Here is a 19975-nt window from a genome sequence, read left to right as displayed (position 1 = left end):
CTTCCACCTCCCTCTGGTCTGAAGACATTTAACCTATTGTAGTCTTTGTTTCAATTTCCTGAAGTTACAACTCCCTGTATCTAGTGTCACCATCTAGTGTATCTGGGGCACCACCTTCTGTTGCCCTCTCAGGCACATTTGTAGGGAGCTGAACCAGAAGCAGAACACCAAGGAGTTGAACCAGTGCTCCAGTATGGAATTCCAGCATCACAGCCAGCAGCTCAATATACTGTACACAATGCCAGCTTTGTTTGGTGTTGATAGTTGCTTTTTTTGGACCTTACCTGGGACATCAGTTGGAATGTCAATATGTTGTTTCACTTTCTCGTCTTTGGGTGGCTAATTTCTAAGTCCGAGTTTGCTTGAGAGATTCAGGTGGAAGCAGCATCACATTTTACAGCCTAGCAAAAGTCACTCAGCATGTGTGCCCTATTCTGTTCACTAGATACACAGTGCCTTGTCCAGCTCACATTCAGGAGAGAAAATTTCATGGAAAAATTGTCAAAGGGTTTGTAGACATGCTCTAAATGTACTACTTTTAAGTATCAGTTAATGGTTTTATTTGAGGGAAATGACTCTTTCTCCACTCAGTACCGGGGAAACTCCATCAAGCTTTTCTCTTGCTGTTGTTTAATATGTGCCCTTATTTTGTGGAAAACATCAAATGATGACAAGTCAGTTTCATTGACTGAAACATTTTCATTCACAAAAGTATACAGATCGCATCATAAACTTTTATCCTCTGAATTGTGATTTCTCATTAACCCCAAGGGAAAATTATAATTTAGGAATTATAGTATAGTTTTAGTTGCTTTAATTGCTATTCACTTTTAATCAATGCTTATATTCTTTGATAACTAATTTACATGAGTAGTAATGTAATAATGGTATTACTTTCATTATAATTCAAATTTCAGTCAATGTGTATTGAAGATAAATATTTTAAACTTTGGCTTGTTTTTTACTTTAAAATCTCTAAGAATCACTGATTCAAAACTAAAAGAAATAAATAAAAACATTAATACATATTTTAATGATTTTTTAAATTACCTTTTTATTTTGCTTTAGAAAAAAGCATCATGTCAAAAAAGTTCCGAGTATCTAATGGAGAGTGGTGACATTTCAAAAAGTATACAAAAAGAACACAGAATCCATGTTGGGATATCTACACTCTCCAAAATGAAAGCTCCTCAGGAAGCCATTTCTAAAGAATTGGAGGAATCTAAGCAACTCCTTCTAGAGGGATTTGAAGATGTGAGAAGAAAACAAGATGAGATCATTCAGGTTGCAAAAGCTTTTTCAAAGCAAGTGAATGAGTAAGTCAAAACATAGAATTGCAGACAATAGCTTACATTTGCTAATTTGCCACTAAAGCATAATTCTTAGTGAAACAGATTCCTGAGATTAGTAAGGATATAATCTACCTAGACAAAGTGATTTTGGAAAATAATGTTAGTAAATGAAATTACCAGTAAATTTTTAGTGCAGAACAATTTACGTAAATGTTAACAACTCTGTTAACCTAAGTTCAAGATCACAACTTAAGTGTCTAGCATCTCTTCCTCCCCCTGCTCCACCTGTTGGTACAATATGGCACTTGTCTAGTTACCTTTCCTTTATTGTGATCATTGGTATTACCACTAAAGGATGCCTTGAGAAAGATTAAGAAAGAGAGGAAGGAAAGTATAGTGTCTGGAAGAAAGAAAGAGCAAGTCCCACCTTTGATGTCTTCCTAGCTGCTTTAGTTGTTGCTGAATACTTACTTGGCTATCTCATTCCCCACAGTCATTGTTGTTCTGAGTTATCTCTCAATGCCAAAAATCAAGCATTTGCTTAATTTCTTCCAAAAAGTGGGTGAAAAAAGCAGGGCTGTCGAAAGTAAGCACCTGAAAATGTCTTTGATGGTATTCTAAATCTCTTAGTTTTCTATCCTTTTTAAAAAGTTACTGTTTCATATATTTAAGTGGCAAAACATGATGTTTTGAAATATTTATATATTAGAAAATGTTTACTAGCATCAAAGAAATCAACATCCATTATATCAGAATTGTTATTTAAATAAAATATTTCTAATGGCATGCGCAAGGATTTTGAGAACAGAGCCTTTTGGGAGGAAGCAGATGTCACCGATTCAGTCATACAGCATTGACAGGCATCCTTCTCCCTTGTACTGGGTTTGAGTCACGTTGTGAAATTTTTAACTTTAAAAATTAAAAGACCTGCCGGCGCCGCGGCTCACTAGGCTAATCCTCCGCCTAGCGGCGCCGGCACACCGGGTTCTAGTCCCGGTCGGGGTGCCGGATTCTGTCCCGGTTGCCCCTCTTCCAGGCCAGCTCTCTGCTGTGGCCCGGGAGTGCAGTGGAGGATGGCCCAAGTGCTTGGGCCCTGCACCCCATGGGAGACCAGGAGAAGTACCTGGCTCCTGGCTCCTGCCATCGGATCAGCGCGGTGCGCTGGCCGCAGCACGCCGGCCGCGGCGGCCATTGGAGGGTGAACCAACGGCAAAAGGAAGACCTTTCTCTCTGTCTCTCTCTCTCACTGTCCACTCTGCCTGTCAAAAAAAAAAAAAATTAAAAGACCTTAATTATACAGAAAATGTGCTCTGACACATTTTCAGTATTAAAACACTGTTTATTGTGCATGCTCATTGACTCTTTTAAAAAATGAAATTCATGTAAGAATTATTAAGGGGAAAATGAAGTACTAAACATTGGTCCTTTCAATCTTCACAGAGCTAATGAAGTGTTAGCAGAGGTCAGAACTAAAAATTTTCTCCTGGAGAAACAACAGACTGGAACATTAACCAAGTCTGTTTCTACGCAAACTGTTTCTACGCAAACTTCGGTAGCGTCACATAGCGTTGGAAATTGTGCTAATAGTTTCTGGCTCAGCAGAGATCTTACTCCACAACAAAACTTGGAGACTCCTACTTCAGCAACTCAGGCTTCACGTCACAACACTGCAGAGTCTTTGGACACGGTTAGATATATTGCCTCTTTCCCCTTGGGTTTCAGGTTGTTCATATACTTCTTATTTTTAGTTTGTTGAAGTACTTAGTTTGATTGACATATGTATGCTAGTAATGGTTGTAATTATCCTCATTAATGTAGACTTGAAACACATGTTGCAGCTAATTTTTAAATATATATTTATTTATTTGAGAAGCAGAGATACAGACAGAGGGAGAAACAGAGAGGTCTTCCATTTGCGATTCACTCCCCAAATGGGTGCAAAAGCTGGAGCCTAGCCAATCTGAAGTCAGAAACCAGTGGCTTTCTCCAGGTCTCCCATGCAGGTGCAGGGGTCCAAGCACCTTGACCATCTTCCACTGCTTTCCCAGGCAATAGCAGTGAGCTGGCTCAGAAGAGGGGCAATGGGGACAAGAACCAGCACCTGTATGGCATTCCAACACTGCAGGCAGAGGCTTAGTCCACTATGCCACAGTGCCATCCTCAATATTTTGCAACTATTTAATAAACTTAACAAATACAACCAAACTGACATATTTACAAATATTTCAAAACTGCTTTAAGTTAGGTTTTGATAATTGAATATTTTTACCTAGTAACTAAAGATATACTTTGGAATCTGCTAACGTATTTTTAACTTGATTTTCATTTGTGGTCCAAGACACTTTTAAGGTTTGTGCACCATCACATTTTACACTTCTAATCATAGTGAATGATTAGCAAACATTTCATCACAGATGGGTGTTCATTATTTAGAGTCCACGGGTGAGTGTTGTGGTGCAGTGACTTGGGTCATCCTGGAGATGTCCTTGGCCCATATCTGAGTACTACTTTGTGTCCGGATCCTCCACTTCCAATCTAGCTTCCTGCCAGTGCATCCTGGGAAGTAGCAGATGATGGTTCAAGTGCTTGGGCCCCTGTCACCCATGAAAGAGGTTCAAATGAGTTTTCAGCTTCCTGGATTCAGCCTAATCCAGCCTTAGCTATTTTGGGCATATGGAGAGTTAGCTGTCAGATGAAGCATCTCTCTTTGTCTCACTGTCACTCTGCCTTTCAAGTAGCTGAAAAGAAATGAACATTAAAAAAGTAATCCAAGGCAAATGCTTTTGATCATTTTCTTCCATAAGAACACATCCTGAATTACTGCCTTACTTATAGCAAGTTTAGTTCAACTTTTATAAAATGAATCTGTTGCCTGGTAATTGTACAATAGATTTTAAGTAGTTAAATCAAATATATAATTGCATTATTTAAGAGGAAGTTCACTCATGCCTATCTTATCCATCACTTGAATTGTTGATCATTATGATGGCAATGATAATCAGGTCTTTAAATTGCAACTACATCAACAAAATCAATTATGTTTTTCTATCCAGGATCCTATATAAAGCCACATATAGTCATTCTCCATTGGAGATGTAACACAGACCTTCCAATCCAACCATGTGGTGACAATGATTACAGTCCATTTCTGGCAACTTAAATTGGATCTGATTGTGGAACATTGTACCAATTTTAAAGTTGCTAAAACCCTGTTGACCCCATTTAACACATTTACCTAATTTTGACATTTTTATGATTGGGGGGACATTACAAATAATAAAACAATTGTATTGAAAGAAAATAAATAACTACAAATAGCAGCTAGACTCTATTTGTATCTTCTTAAAATATTTCCATCAATACACATGATTTATACTTGGAATCCTATTTAAGATATTTTTATTTCAGAGAAAAATTTCAAAAGCCCATTTTGAATGATGGCTCAGCCTGGTTTACTTTTAATGCTTATTTATTTGAAAGCCAGTTAGAAGGAGATAGACAGTAAGAATGGGGAGGGAGAGAGAAAGAGAAAGCGAGATCTTGCCACCATTGGTTTACTCCCCAAATGGCTGTAATAGCCAGGTCTGGGCCAATCTGAATCCAGAAGCCATCCTTATCTCCCATATAGAAGGTAGTTGTCTGGACCATCTTCAGTGTCTTCACCAGATGTATTAGTGGGACACTGGGTCAGAATCAGAGCAGCCAAGACTCAAACTGGGTCTAATACTGGATGCCAGCATTGCCAACTGCACCTTAATACATTGTACCATTACTCTGGCCCCTCAACTTTGTTTTCTAAGTTGACTTGATGATAAATCATAGTCTAGCATATTCGAATTTTCTTAGCATTGCGGCAAAAATCTTACATGGAGACACATATAATGGCTTTTTTGTTCATAAATTATAAGATCACAGCTGTTTTTTTCACCATTTTGTGAGCTTAGTTTCATTCTGTTCTGAAAAACAAAAGGAAAGAATCTGGGTGCAAGTGCTTCGGAGTCATAAAAATGGGCTATAGAATATAAAATAAAAATGGATGCTAAATACTTCTGTACAGTGTTAATCATAATGCAAATATGAAACATTGTCAGTAATTACGACCAGAAAATTAAGGTGATATATGATTTTACAATAGATGATGAAAGAATACATACGGATGTGAGAATAATGGAAGATTTTTTTCAGGAAATAGATCTCCACTTTTTTTTTAAATAAAACCAGTGCTTATTTTTTAATATTTCTAGAAAAGTTTAAGTAGTTTATTTTAAGCTTATCATAGTAGGTCCACAATATACTTGGTTTCTTAATGAGGCAATAATTTGCAAAATCATACTAGACTTAGGTAAAAATCACTATTCTGTCACAACACACCACTGCAAAAATGCCTTGGAAGAGTTTCTATGCATTTTTCCATTGTTCACAAAATCCTTATTTGCAAAAACACATGTTTTCTACAGTTGTGGCAGACTGAGTTATTTCTACTTGGAAAAATCTAATAATATTATGAGAGGTGATAACATACTATCTAAGTGATAGAAAAGAGTAGGGTTATGAATGGGACATCCATACAACCAAATTAGCAGATTTTAGCTTTGATTCCAGAAAGCAACACATTAAGAAAATAACTGAATTATTTTACCCATCTCCTTTATTTTTAAGAGTTGAGTATTTTGTATTATTCATAGGATCTATCAGCATATTCTAATTTTAAGAAAAATGATAAGTTAATGCTTTCGCCTATGATTTCACTATGACTGTTGTTAAGGCAAGGTTTCTGCATGTTCCTAACATTGAGCATTTTTTGAATCTCTCACCATTATATGAAGTTTAACCTTGCCACTTAACATGATTACAGTGATAATAAATGGCTACATGTATGTTTTTTGCTAAATTTTCATTCCAAACTGGAATTCTAATTAATCCTAGCATGTTTTGGCCTGTGTATAAGTGATTCTATAATTTTATTATTTGTTATACAAATACATTATTATAAAATAACAAGAATGAAAATTAGCCTGAAAATTATCCACTGATTGGATATTTTGCATATAGAAATCTTTGTTGACCATTGAAATATAAAATATTGAGACCAGTTTTTATAGGGTAAAACTTATCTGCTTGTCAAGAAACTGCTTCCAAATTCTTTTCTCTGCAACAAAATACATGTATTTAATACTTGTAAAACTGTAAAAATATTTGCAAAATTATAAAAACAATGTAATTTATAAACTGGCAAGTATAATTTCCTCTGTATGTTAAAGTATTTATAATTCTATCTTGAACTACAACAGTTTAAATGGGCAAACTAACTTGATTTTGTTTAAACTCAGTGCATATTTCCTAGTTCTTAAAATATTTATGTGATGGACAGAATTACAGAGAGAGAAGAGAGGTAGAGATACAAACCAATCTTCCATCCACTGGTTCACTCTTTGAATGACCACAATGGCTGGGGTTTAGCCAAGCTGAGGCTGGGAGCCAGGAGCTTCTTCCAGGTTTCCGACATGGCTGACAGCTTACAAACACTTGGACCATCTTCCACTGCTTTCCCAAGTGCATGAGCAGGGAGATAGACTGCATGGAAGCAGAGCAGTCAGGACTTGAACTCACACCCATATGGGATGCCAGAGCTGCAGGCAGCAGCTTAACTTGCTGTGCCACAGTGCCAGTCCCACATACTGATTTATAAAAGATTTGCGTTCTCCCTCAAATACAGCAGGATGTCAAAACTATAATTTCAACATACCAATAATCCATGAAAAACTATAGAGAGGTGTGCATATGTGCAGTGTTCATAGCTATGAAATTAATCTCTAAAAGACAATGCTGCATTATTTTCTGAGCAGCAATCTCAAGTATAATTTAGCCAGAGCCTGTCAGTACATCATTACTGAGTGAGTACATTTGTTTCTGTATTTGATGTGCTTTGTTACTGCTATGGAGTTCACTTTCTGAAATATTCCTCCAACTCTTCTCCATCTTCAAACTGTTATTTAAAAAGAATTTTCAGAAAGTCTGCAAACTCAAGGGAGAAAAACACATTTCCATTTTGGTTTCATATTGATCTTTTTAGTAATTTTCTTGTTGGAATTTTTGACTTTTAGGTAGCAAGTGGCACTCCCTTTCCCTTTCTGAGTTCATTGGAATTGCAGCAGCCTGCACATAAATTGGTCATCTGACACTGGACTCAGGTGACCCAAGCAGCATTTTAAGCTCTGCACCAAATACCTGCCATGAAAGTGTCTTGTAAAAGGTCATCTAATATTTGAAAGTTTTCACTTGTGGGTATGAGCTGAACCACAGCAACCTCCTACCAGTAAGGATGAAAACAGTATTCAACACTCAAGGCCCTTTGACTAATTGCTCTTTGAAGGGAAGACCCCTCCCTATACTCTGGCTATTTGGTTTTACACTATGAGATTGTGTATCTTACCTGGTTCTCAAAGGCAGTTGTCCTCAGCTGTCATATCTGGTGTAAAGCAGTAAAGAATGAAAGAAAACCTGGAGGAGAATTTTTGTAAAGGGAGGCACTTCTACAAGTACCCATTACCTTAACATTCAGTTAACCATCCATCCATCCATCCATCCATATATGAGAATGATAGCGCAACAGGCAGAGCAAGAAATCTTCCATCCAGTGGTTCATTCCCTGAATGTTGGCAACTGCCAGGACTGGACCAGACTGAATCAGGAGCCTGGAACTCCATCTGGGTCTCTAACAAGTGTAGCATAAACCCAGGCATCATTGCCACAATCTGCTGCCATGCAGGCACACCAGTAAGAAGCTGGATTTGAATAATGGATGAAAGCTGATCCCTAGATACTCTGATGTCATCCTGTCACACCACAATGCCCACCACCCATGTATTCATTTTCCCCCCCAATCCTGGAGTTTATTGATTGCATTAAAATTTCTAAAAATTTTAAGTGGTTTTTTTAATGTTAACTTTTAATTAGTTTTTAATAGACTCATTTTACTTTGTACATGTAATCCTAAGGACCTAATAACTTTCCCCTCCACCTTTACACTCTCCCCATCTCTCCCTCCCAAACTTTCCTCCCCCCCTTTTTTTTAAGTTTTTGAGATAACATTTCAAATTTACATTGCAGTACGAAGGCTTAACACTTCCCAGAATAAGAAGTTTAACAAGTAAAAAGCAAAAGACCCTAGTTTAGTGGGAAAAATAGAAAATGGGTATAAAAATAATTACAATAAATTTTGAAGTAGTCACATATAATTGAAACTAGAGTAATATAACACATTTAACCACTGGTTTCACAAAGATATATAACAAAAGTTTACAAAACAGTATTTTCAATAATGCTAATACACACAGACATTTCTTTTTTCTTCTATTTTATTTTTAATTTTAGCCCCTACAAATAAAGGGGAGCATGCAGTATTTGTTTTTCTAGGTCTGGTTTATTTCAGTCATCATGATGTCCTCTAGTGGCATCCATTTGGCTTCAAATGGTAGAATTTCCTTCTCTTCTTTATACCTGAATAATATCCCATTGTGTATATCTACCACATTTTCTCTATCCATTTTTCTGTTGGTGGATAGCTTCATTGATTCCCAATGTTGGCTCTTGTGAAGAGCTTCTATCAACATAATTATGAAGGTATCTCTTAATAGTATTCAAGTCTTTGAGATATACCCAGTGTGGGATTGTTGGATCATATGGCAAATCTAGTTCTAGTTGTTTTTTTTTTTTCAGATATCTCCACACTATTTTCCACAGTGGCTTCAGTAATTTATATTTCCACCAATAGTGTATAAGTGTTCCCCTTTCTCTACATCCTCACCAGTACTCGTTGCTCTCTGTTTTGGATTTTAGCCATTTTGACAGGGGTGAGGTGATAGCTCATTGTGGTTTTGATTTGCATTTCCCTGATGGCTTGGGATGCTGAGCCTGTTTTCACATATTTGTTGGCCATTTGTATTTCTTCTTTTGAAAACTGTCTATTAAAGTCCTTTGCCCATTTCTCAACTGGATTATTTATTATTGTTGAGTTTTTAAAGTTACTGATATATCTGGAATATTAATCCTTTGTCAGAAAAGTGATTTGCAAATATTTCCCCATATTTTGGATGTCTCTTCACTCTATTGATTATTTTCTTTGCTGTGCAAAAGCTGCTGAGTCTGATATAGTCCCATTTATTTAGTTCTGCTTTTGTTGGCTGTGCTTGGGGATCTTATCCAATAAGCCATCCCCTACAGCAGTGTCTTGGAGTGATTTTGCTATGTGTTCTTCCAGCAATTTCATAGTCTCAGGTCTAAAATTTAAGTCTTTTATCCATCTTGAGTTTATTTTTGAATATGGTGATAGGTATGGATCTAATTTCATTCTTCTACACATATAAATCCAGTTTTGCCTGCACCATTTGTTCAAGAGACTATCCTTACTTCCACTGTTTGGTCTGAGCACTTTTGTCAAAAATCAGTTGGCTTGTATGTATATGGATTAATTTCTGGGCTCTCTGTTCAGTTCCATCATTCTATGTATTTTTTTTACTTTTATTTAATGAATATAAATTTCCAAAGTACAGCTTATGGATTACAATGTCTTTCCCCCACATAACTTCCCTCCCACCCGCAACCCTCCCCTTTCCCGCTCCTTCTCCCCTTCCATTCACATCAAGATTCATTTTCAATTCTCTTTATATACAGAAGATCAATTTAGTATAAATTAAGTAAAAATTTCATCAGTTTGTACCCACACAGAAACACAAAGTATAAAGTACTGTTTCAGTACTAGTTATAGCATTAAATCACAATGTACAGCACATTAAGGACAGAGATCCTATATGAGAAGTAAGTGCACAGTGACTCCTGTTGTTGACTTAACAAATTGACACTCTTGTTTATGGCATCAGTAATCACCCTAGGCTCTTGTCATGAGTTTCCAAGGCTATGGAAGCCTTTTGAGTTCACCGACTCTGATCATATTTAGACAAGGTCATAGTCAAAGTGGCAGTTCTCTCCTCCCTTCAGAGAAAGGTACCTCCTTCTTTTTTGACCTGTTCTTTCCACTGGGATCTCACTCGCAGAGATGTATTGGTTTTTATACCAGTACTATGCTGCTTTGATCACAATAGCTTTGTAGTATGCTTTGAAGTCAAGTAGATGCCTCCCGCTTGACTTTGCTCATTCAGGATTGCTTTGGCTATTCTAGGTCTTTTGTGATTCCATACAAGTTTTAGGATTGCTTTTTCTAGTTTTGTAAAGAATGTCATTGGTGGTTTGATAGGGATTGCATTGAATCTGTAGATTGCTTATATAGAATAGACATTTTAATGATTTTGAATCTTTCAATCCATGAGCAAGTGGTATCTTTCCATTTTTTTGGAGTCCTTAATGACCTCTTCTTCAATGTTTGAGACTTTTCATTGTATGAACCTTTCACTTCTTTGGTTCAATTTATTCCTAAACAGTTGATTTTTTGGTGCCTATTGTGAATGAAATTTCTTTTTTCTTTTTTGACAGTGAATGAAATTTCTTTCTTGATTTCTTTTTCTGTGAGTTCATCATTAACCTAGAAAAAGCACTTGATTTTGTATATTTATTTTGTAACTTGCAACTTTACTGAATTGGCTTATCAATTCTAACAGCTTTTTGGTGGAGTGTTTAGGTTTGTCCACATAAAGCAACACATATGATCTTGCTGAAATTGCTTTACAAAATGTTCTCTATAAAGTTACGGTTTCTTTAACATGAAAGTAAGGAACTTTTGAAGAAGGACATCCATTTTTCTATGTAAAACGTATACTATTAAATATTTTTGAGTGTAATATAATATCTATTATACATATGAAATATATATAGAGGAGAACTATTGAGGAAAATAATATTACATTGGTAGTTCATTCAAATTATGTAAGAATGTGATTTATACTTTACGTAATTTTTATTTATGACAACATAAGATTCTACCAGTAACTGTTCTTTCCGACATATTGTAGTGAGTTATTCCCCCCCCCCATATTCTACTTGGTGAAGCTGTTGACACGTTGTTCAATTTCTAAAGTTTGCCCTTCAGGATCTTGACACCTCAACTTTATGGGAAAGATGTTTTCAGATCATTGAAAAATATAGGAGTCAAGAAAATTTGCCTTCATGCCAGAATGAAGGTATTTATATTACTTTATCATGATCTCCATGAACTATTTATTATGTCATGTGTAGGAGTGTTTAAAGCCTGTTGGGATATTTTATTAGATAATAACTTTTATATAAAATATTTAAGTAAGAATATTCTAGAGACAGCTGCAATATATTTTGAAATATTTCTTCACATTTCATAATTAAGTGGATAATTAAAATTAATAACTTCTTAGAACTGTATTTGTGAGTTGTATGAAATGTGTTTATATTAAATAATTTTTTAAAATTATGATCAAACTTAAAAAACAAATGTTTCAAAATTTGACTACATTTTACAACATTTATTTTAAAGGCAGAGATGGAGAGAGGGAGGGAGAGACAGAGAGGTTCATTTGCATCTTCACTCCCCAAATGGACACAATGGACAGGGCTGGGCCTGGCCAAAGCCAGAGCCTGGAACTCCACCCAGGTCTCCTACATGGGTGTCAGGGGCCCACTCAGGCTGTCTCTCGCTGCTTTCCCAGGTGCTTTATCAGAGAGCTGCAATGAAAGCGGAGCAGTCGATGCCTTAATATAGGATGCTGGCATCAGAGAAGCTGCTTACCTTGCTGGTCTACAATGCATGCCCCATTGCTAACTTCCTAAAAGAAATGAAAATTAAAGAGTTATACATTGGTTTCCTTATTTCTCATTCTAGAAAGTCATGCATCTAACAATTGAATTTGAAAAGCAGAATTTTCTGAATACTGATGTCCATATGAATACAGTACTGTTGTGTTATAATATACACAGGATGGTTGTTTTATCTAATATTTTCCCAGTAGAATTTTTACATGACATTATGACAGTACCACTTTCTTTACTTATTTGCTTAATATTCCATGATGAAAATACCATGGAATACTTTAAAATTAGTTTTTCTTGACATGGGTAATGGAAAATTCAGTTTATGGAAACACATGAAAGTGAAAAAAATCATCTTTTATAAAGTACAGAGTTGTTCTAGAAGTACAGAGTCATTCATTTATTGTAAAATCTGACTTGACTTGTTTTAACCTTTGTACTAATTAAATGCCACCCTTCTAAAATAATGTGTATGAAACAGATTAATGCTAAATGTACTTTTTAATCATATTTTCCTATTGGGTTAACATAAAATCACTAGGAATTTTGTTTAATATATGTGACTGTTTTTCTATTTAAGCCATCTTCAAGTTTGGTCTAGTCTTTAAAAGAATTAAGGACCATATTTTTAACTGATAGTTTATTCCCGTGATAATGTAACTAGTTTAACTTAAATATTATACATAAAATTTTCCTTGTTTCAGATGTGGAAAGCACACCACAATTTTAAGTAGCAAATGAGATGGAGGTATGTTGTCAAATTTTGTGAATGCATTGATTTATGACAAACTGTAAGTAGCAAGTGGCATCCCTTTTTATTTTTGGTTCACTACTTTACATAAAGCTAATGAACTATGGAACATATCAACATTATAATGAGGAATATATTTATTATATAGTCTTCATATCCCATAGCTTAAAAATATCTCAAAAAGGTTTATGGTCCTCTCTTTTTTCTGACTCTACACTTTGTACGCTTCTGCTCTCTCTGTGATACTGTCAGCCTACATACGAAAGCTGTTTTCAGAAGACAGTGGCATCATCAGCTTCTCAAGTGCATCATAGTGACATAAGGGCCATCTCAAGTCCTTGTCATAGCCAGTCAAGCAATGACAGTACAAAGCAGCTGCTTGACAGTAGCACTTAACATCTGGGCTCATTTACTTTTACCCTCAAGAAAGTTTCCAAAATCCTTAGCAAGGAACAAAAGCACAACTCCGTTTGTTTGTCAAGACAAACCAGCCTACTTATGATACCACAAGTTCTCTTCCTGAGCTCTATCTCTTTGCATTCAATCTGCTTTCCATCTATCAGGTATACTTTTTCCTTGTACTGTCAACTTCCATGCCACTGCCACTAAAAAACCTACAGTAATGACATAAAATTAGAAACAATTTCTCTTCTGTGTGTGTTATGATAGTGCCCTACTTTATTCCTATCCCCATAGGGAAGTTGCCTCCTCATCTATATTTTTTAAAGATGTATTTATTTATTTAAAAGTTACAGTTCCACACAGAGAGAAAGAGAGGTTTATATATAGAGAGAGGTCTTTCATCCACTGGTTCCCTCCCCAATTGGCCATAATGGCTGGAGCCAGGAGCTTCCTCTGTGTCTTCCCATGTTGGGTGCTGGGGCCCAAGGACTTGGGTCATCTTCTACTGCTTTCCCAGGCATAGTAGAAAGCTGGATCAGAAGTGGAGCAGCTGGGACTTGAACTGGTGCCCATATGGGATGTGGTGGCTTTACCCTCTCTGCCATAGCGCTGGCCCCTTCATCTATATTTTTAGACATAGCATATGGTTATTTAGAGATGGACAGTATTATCTTCATCTTTAATCACATTGTTAAGCTGAGGAAAGAATGAAAAAAAAAATACAGGATCACTGATATTTAACTCACAGTAATAATTCCATTGTGTAAATATAGACAAATTATATTTAATAGTAATTTTGTACTTTAGTAATATATACAAATTTTTCTTGAAATTATCAACTTGTACTGATTTAAACAATTATGACATCTTTGATATTAAAAAAATGGAATTCTTTCTTTTTTTTCCAGCCACTGAGGAACTTAAAAAGTGACCCAGGAGCCAACAATGAGTCCAATTTAAGTCAACATGTCAAAAGAATATGTACACATTTTAAAGAAAAAATATGCTCTGTATTACAAGCAATTACTGACCACTGCTATGTAACACATTTACCATTTACTTATGCTTTATATTATAAAATTTTACTGACCACTGCTTATGGAACACACCTGTTATTTCTTTTTAAATATATTATGTGGGAAAATCCTCATTAACTGAAAACATTTAGTGTTATGTATCTACAATTGAAATTTTGTATTTCCAATTTATATTTTTTGAAAGACAGAGATAGTGGTAAGGGAGGGAGCAAGAAAAAGGGAAAGGGGAAAAGAGGGGGAAAACAGAGAGATCCCCCTTCCAATAGTACAGCACCCATATATCTGCAGTGAAATATAGGTGGGCTGTGCTGAAGCCAGGATCCAGGAATTCAGTTCAGGCATCCTACTTATGTGGCAAGGATCCAATTACTTGTTCTATCACTTGCCACTTCCCAGAGTATACATTATTGGAAGCTAGGAATCAGGATGGGAGCCTGGTCTTGCTAGGGATTCCACCAGGGATGCAGGATATTTCAAACGGCATCTTAACTTCTGTTCCCAATGGCAGGCCAGTTGCAGCACATGAAACTGTTTGTTGGGATGTATAACTAACTTAGCACAGATTTTGCAAATGAAAACCAGTATGATTAACTTTCACAAACTCAATTGTCCAAATGGTGGCCATTATATAGCACCCAGAAAACCAAGTTGAATGGAATACTTTAGTGGGATTAATTAAGGGCTTCTTTGTATTTGCCAATTCTTGCTACTACATACAAACCTAATGATTTCGATAGACATCATTTTGGTATACTGATACTCTGGCCAGTGTCAATACCATTGCTTGGATGCAATATAATTTTATAGTGCTACCAAAATTATGTAATGTTAACTTTAGGCATTGATTCATACACCTTCTTCATGGAGAAATTATGTTTGCCTATGGCTTTCCATGTTTCCTTTTTAGTTTTTATTACCTTTTAGGAAACAATCTTAAAATTAAAAAAAAAAATTAAGTTTTAGTACAAATAATTTGCCCTCTTAAAGAAAGTGAGAGTCATCTGCTGACATTATGCCATCAGCTCTGACTACTTTGGAATATATTTCCTATAAGTAAGACATACTAAATACAATAAAACACTCAGAATCACAAAGTTAACACTATTCTGTGTATCCGCAGATTCTTTTCCAGTTTTGTTACATGTCTTGTGATGTCCTTGATAATAAGAGAGTCCCATTAAGATCCATGAATTTCTTTTAGTTGTTGCCTTTCTTAGATTTCTTCAATCTGGAGGAGTTCCTTCCTTTTCTTTGACATTAATGACCATGGATCTTTTGAAGACTAAATTCCAATCATGCAGAATGTCCCTGATTGGATATTTTCTGATATTTCAGTATGATTAGGTTAGGATTATACAATTTTTGTTAAGGGCATAACAGAAGGGATTCTGTGATCATTGCATACTGTCATGTAACCTACACTTTTGATTTCTCCCATTACTAGTGATGTTGCTGATGCTGTCTGTTGCATTTCTCCTCTGTAATGTTCCTTTTTTACATTTCACTTAGTTTTAGTTAGGTTTCATTTGAGACTAAATATCTGTTCTTTCTCAATTTTTTTATGATTCAATTTTTATGTTTTTTTAGAAAACTTATATTTAATAAATATAAATTTTGAAAGTACAATTTTTGGGTTATAGCTATTTTCCCCCGCATAACCACCCTTCCATCCAAAAATCATCACACCTCCTATTCCCTCTCCCATCTCATTCTTCATTAAGATTATTTTTGATTATACACAGAATATCAACTTAGTATATACTAAGTAAAGATTTCAACAATTTGTACCCACACAAAGTATAAAGTACTGTTTGAAGAATATTTTTACCATTAATTCTCATAGTACAACATGTTAAACACAGAGATCCTACATGGGGAGTAAGGACACAGGGACTCTTGTTTCTGATTTAACAATTGATACTCTTACATTTATGACATCAGTAATAACCCGAGGCTCTTTTCATGAGCTGCCAAGGCTATGGAAGCCTCTTGAGTTCACAAACCCTGACCTTATTTAGACAAGACCATAATCAAAGTGGAAATTCTCCCCTCCCTTCAGAGAAAGGTACCTCCTTCTTTGATGGCCCATTGTTTCTGCTGGATTCTCACTCACATTGATCTTTTATTTAGGTCATTTTTTGCCACAGTATCTTGGTTTTCCATGCCTGAGAAACTATCATGAGCTTTTTAGCGAATCTGAATGCCTTAAGGGCTGATTCTGAGGCTAGAGTGCTGTTTAGGGCATTTGCCATTCTGTGAGTCTGCTGTGTATACTGTATACTGCTTCCCATGTTGAGTAATTCTCTCTTTTTAAATTCTATCAAGTATTAATTAGCAGACACTGGTCTTATTTATGTGATCCCTTTGACACTTAATACTATCTTTATGGTCAATTATGAACTTAAACTGATCACTTTAACTAGTAAGATGGCATTGGTACCCTGCCAACTTAATGGGATTTGGAGTCCATAGCACGTTTTTAGCTTTACCTTTAGGGGTAAGTCCAAGTGAGCCTCTGCCGAACTGTACATCTCTTCCCTCTCTTATTGCCACTCTTATTTTTAACAGGGATAAATCTTCAGTTCAATTCTAACAGCTAAGAATAATTGCATGTTAAATAAAGAGATTGACCAATGGTATTAAGTAGAAAAAGAAAATACAAAAAAAAATAGTAAGTTTTTTCTTGACAGTAAGGACAAGGGCTGATCAAATCGCTGTTCCTCATAGTGTCAGTTTCACTTCCACCATTTTCAATGTAGGGGCTTGGTTAGTTGTCACAGATCAGGGGAACATATGATATTTGTCCCTTTGGGACTGGATTAATTCACTCAGCATGATGTTTTCCAGATTCCTCCATTTTGTTGCAAATGACTGGATTTCATTTCTTTTATCGATGAGTAGTATTCTACAGAGTACATATCAAATGATTTCTTTATCTAGTCTACTGTTGATGGGCATTTGGGTTGATTCCATGTCTTAGCTATTGTGAATTGAGCTGCAATAAACATTGAGGTGCAGACAACTCTTATTTGCCAATTTAATTTCCTTTGTGTAAATTCCAAGGAGTGCAATGGCTGGGTTGTATGGTAGGGTTATATTCAGGTTTCTGAGGAATCTCCAGACTGACTTCCATAGTGGCTTGACCAGTTTGCATTCCCACCAACAGCGGGTTAGTGTCCCTTTTTCCCCACATCCTCACCGGCATCTGTTGTTGGTAGATTTCTGTACATAAGCCATTCTAACTGGGGTGAGGTGAAACCTCATTGTGGTTTTGATTTGCATTTCCCTGATGGCTAGTGATCCTGATCATTTTTCATGTGTCTGTTGGCTGTTTGGATTTCCTCTTTTGAAAAATGTCTATTGAGGTCCTTGGCCCATCTCTTGAATGGATTGATTGTTTTGTTGTTGTGGCATTTCTTGATCTCTTTGTAGATTCTGGTTATTAATCCTTTATCAGTTGCATAATTTGCAATTATTTTCTCACATTCTGTTGATTGCCTGTTCACTTTAATGACCTTTCCTTTTGCAGTACAGAAACTTCTCAATTTGATGTAATCCCATTTGTTAATTTTGGCTTTGTCTACCTGTGCCTCTGGGGTCTTTTCCAAGAAGTCTTTGCCTGTGCCTATATCTTGCAGAGTTTCTCCGATGTTCTCTAATAATTTGATGGTTCCAGGTTGTGGTGTTGATCTTTAATCCATGTTAAGTGGATTTTTGTGTAAGGTGTAAGGTAGGGGTTTTGCCTCATACTTCTGCATGTGGAAATCCAGTTTTCCCAGCACCATTTGTTGAAGAGACTGTCCTTGCTCCAGGAATTGGTTTTAGCTGCTAGATCAAATATAAGTTGGTTGTAGATTGGATTGATGTCTAGTATTTTTACTCTGTTCCATTGGTCTTGCCATCTGTTTCTGTATCAGTACCATGGTGTTTTGATTATAACTGCCCTGTAGTCTGTAGTATGTCTCGAAATCTGGTATTGTGATGCCTCTGGCTCTGTTTTTATTGTACAAGATTCTCTAGCTATTTGAGGTCTCCTGTGCCTCCATGTGAATTTCAGCATCATTTTATCCAGATCTGAGAAGAATGTCTTTGGTATTTTGATTGGTATTGCATTGAATCTGTAAGAAGAATGGACGTTTTGATTATATTGATTCTTCCAATCCATGAGCATGGAAGATTTTCTCACTTTTTGGTATCCTCTTCTCTTTCTTTAGTTTTGTAATTCTCATCATAGACATCTTTGATATACTTAGCTAAGTTTATTCCAAGGTATTTGCTTTTTTATTGTCGCTATTTTGAATGAGATAGATAGAAGTTCTTTCTGAGTCATGGCATTGTCTGTATATAGAAAAGTTGTTGATTTTTTTCCTTTCTTTCTTTTTTTTTTTTTGACAGGCAGAGTGGACAGTGAGAGAGACAGAGAGAAAGGTCTTCCTTTTGCCATTGGTTCACTCTCCAATGGCCACCACGGCAGGCGCACTGTGCTGATCCGATGGCAGGAGCCAGGTACTTACCCTGGTCTCCCATGGGGTGCAGGGCCCAAGTACTCGGGCCATCCTCCACTGCACTCCCGGGCCACAGCAGAGAGCTGGCCTGGAAGAGGGGCAACTGGGACAGAATCCGGTACCCTGACCAGGACTAGAACCCGGTGTGCTGGCACTGCAAAGCGGAGGATTAGCTAGCCTAGTGAGCCGCGGCACCGGCCAAGATGTTGATTTTTGTGCATTGATTTTATATCCTGCTACTTTGCCAAACTCTTCTATGAGTTCCAATAGTCTCTTAGAGGAATTCTTTGGATCCCCTAAATAAAGGATCATATTGTCTGCAAAGAGGGATAATTTTAATTCTTCCTTCCCAACTTGTATCCCTTTAATTTCTTTTTCTTGCCTAATGGCTCTGGCTAAAACTTCCAGTACTATATTGAATAGAAATGGTGAGAGTGGGCATCCCTGTCTGGTCCCAGATCTCAGTGGAAATGCTTCAGACTTTTCCCCATATGATATCAGCCTTGGATTTTTCATAAATTACCTTGATTGTGTTGCGGAATGTTCCTTTTATACCCAATTTGTTTAGAGTTTTCATCATGAAAGGGTGTTGTATTTTATCGGATGCTTTCTCTGCATCTATTGAGATAATCATATGGTTTTTCTTCTGTAGTTGGTTAATGTGGTGTATCACCTTGATTGATTTGTGAACGATGAACCATCCCTGCGTACCAGGGATCAATCCCACTTGGTCTGGGTGGATGATCTTTCTGATGTGTTGTTGCATTCTATTAGCCAGAAATTTATTGAGGATTTTGGCCTCTATTCATCAGGGAAATTGGTCTGTAATTCTCTTGCCTGTATCTTTTTCAGGTTCAGGAATTAAGGTGATGCTGGTTTCATAGAAAGAATTTGGGAGGATTCCCTCTCTTTCAATTGTTTTAAATAGTTTGAGGACAATTGGAGTTAGTTCTTTAAATGTCTGGTAGAATTCAGCAGTGAATTCGTCTGGTCCTTGGCATTTCTTTGTAGGGAGGGCCTTTATTAATGATTCAATTTCTGACTTGCTTATGAGTCTGTTTAGGTTTTCTGTGTCTTCATAGTTCAATTTAGGTAGGTTGTATGTGTCCAGCAATCTATCCATTTCTGCTAGATTTCCCTGCTTGTTGGCATACAACTCTTTGTAGTAATTTCTGATGACTCCTTATTTCTGTGGTGTCTGTTATTACATTCACTTTTTCATCTCTGATTTTATTTATGTGGGTCTTTTTTTAGCTA

General features: G+C 36.3%; 1 protein-coding gene across 50 annotated transcripts in view; it reads left to right on the top strand.

Annotated features, from left to right (window-relative positions):
• LOC127483472 (ankyrin repeat domain-containing protein 26) overlaps nt 1–15075 on the top strand; it is a 225911-nt gene extending 210836 nt beyond the window's left edge. For 12 of the 50 annotated variants that reach the window (XM_070055977.1, XM_070055976.1, XM_070055971.1 and 9 more), the window contains 5 exons: nt 1069–1316; nt 2733–2979; nt 11323–11425; nt 12728–12771; nt 14085–15073. In XM_070055977.1, coding sequence (XP_069912078.1) covers nt 1069–1316; nt 2733–2979; nt 11323–11425; nt 12728–12753 — 624 coding nt within the window. In that variant the 3' untranslated portion in view covers nt 12754–12771; nt 14085–15073. Of the gene's footprint in view, nt 1–1068; nt 1317–2732; nt 2980–11322; nt 11426–12727; nt 13338–14084 lie in introns of those variants that run through there. The other 38 variants (XM_070055986.1, XM_070055950.1, XM_070055948.1 and 35 more) reach the window with 8 other exon arrangements.
• Nucleotides 15076–19975: the final 4900 nt, after the last annotated feature.

This window comes from Oryctolagus cuniculus, chromosome 13 (assembly GCF_964237555.1).
Source record: "Oryctolagus cuniculus chromosome 13, mOryCun1.1, whole genome shotgun sequence".
NCBI classification, from domain to species: Eukaryota; Metazoa; Chordata; class Mammalia; order Lagomorpha; family Leporidae; genus Oryctolagus; species Oryctolagus cuniculus.
The sequence above is the reverse complement of the archived record's forward strand: the minus strand, read 5'-3'. Positions and strand labels throughout refer to the sequence as shown.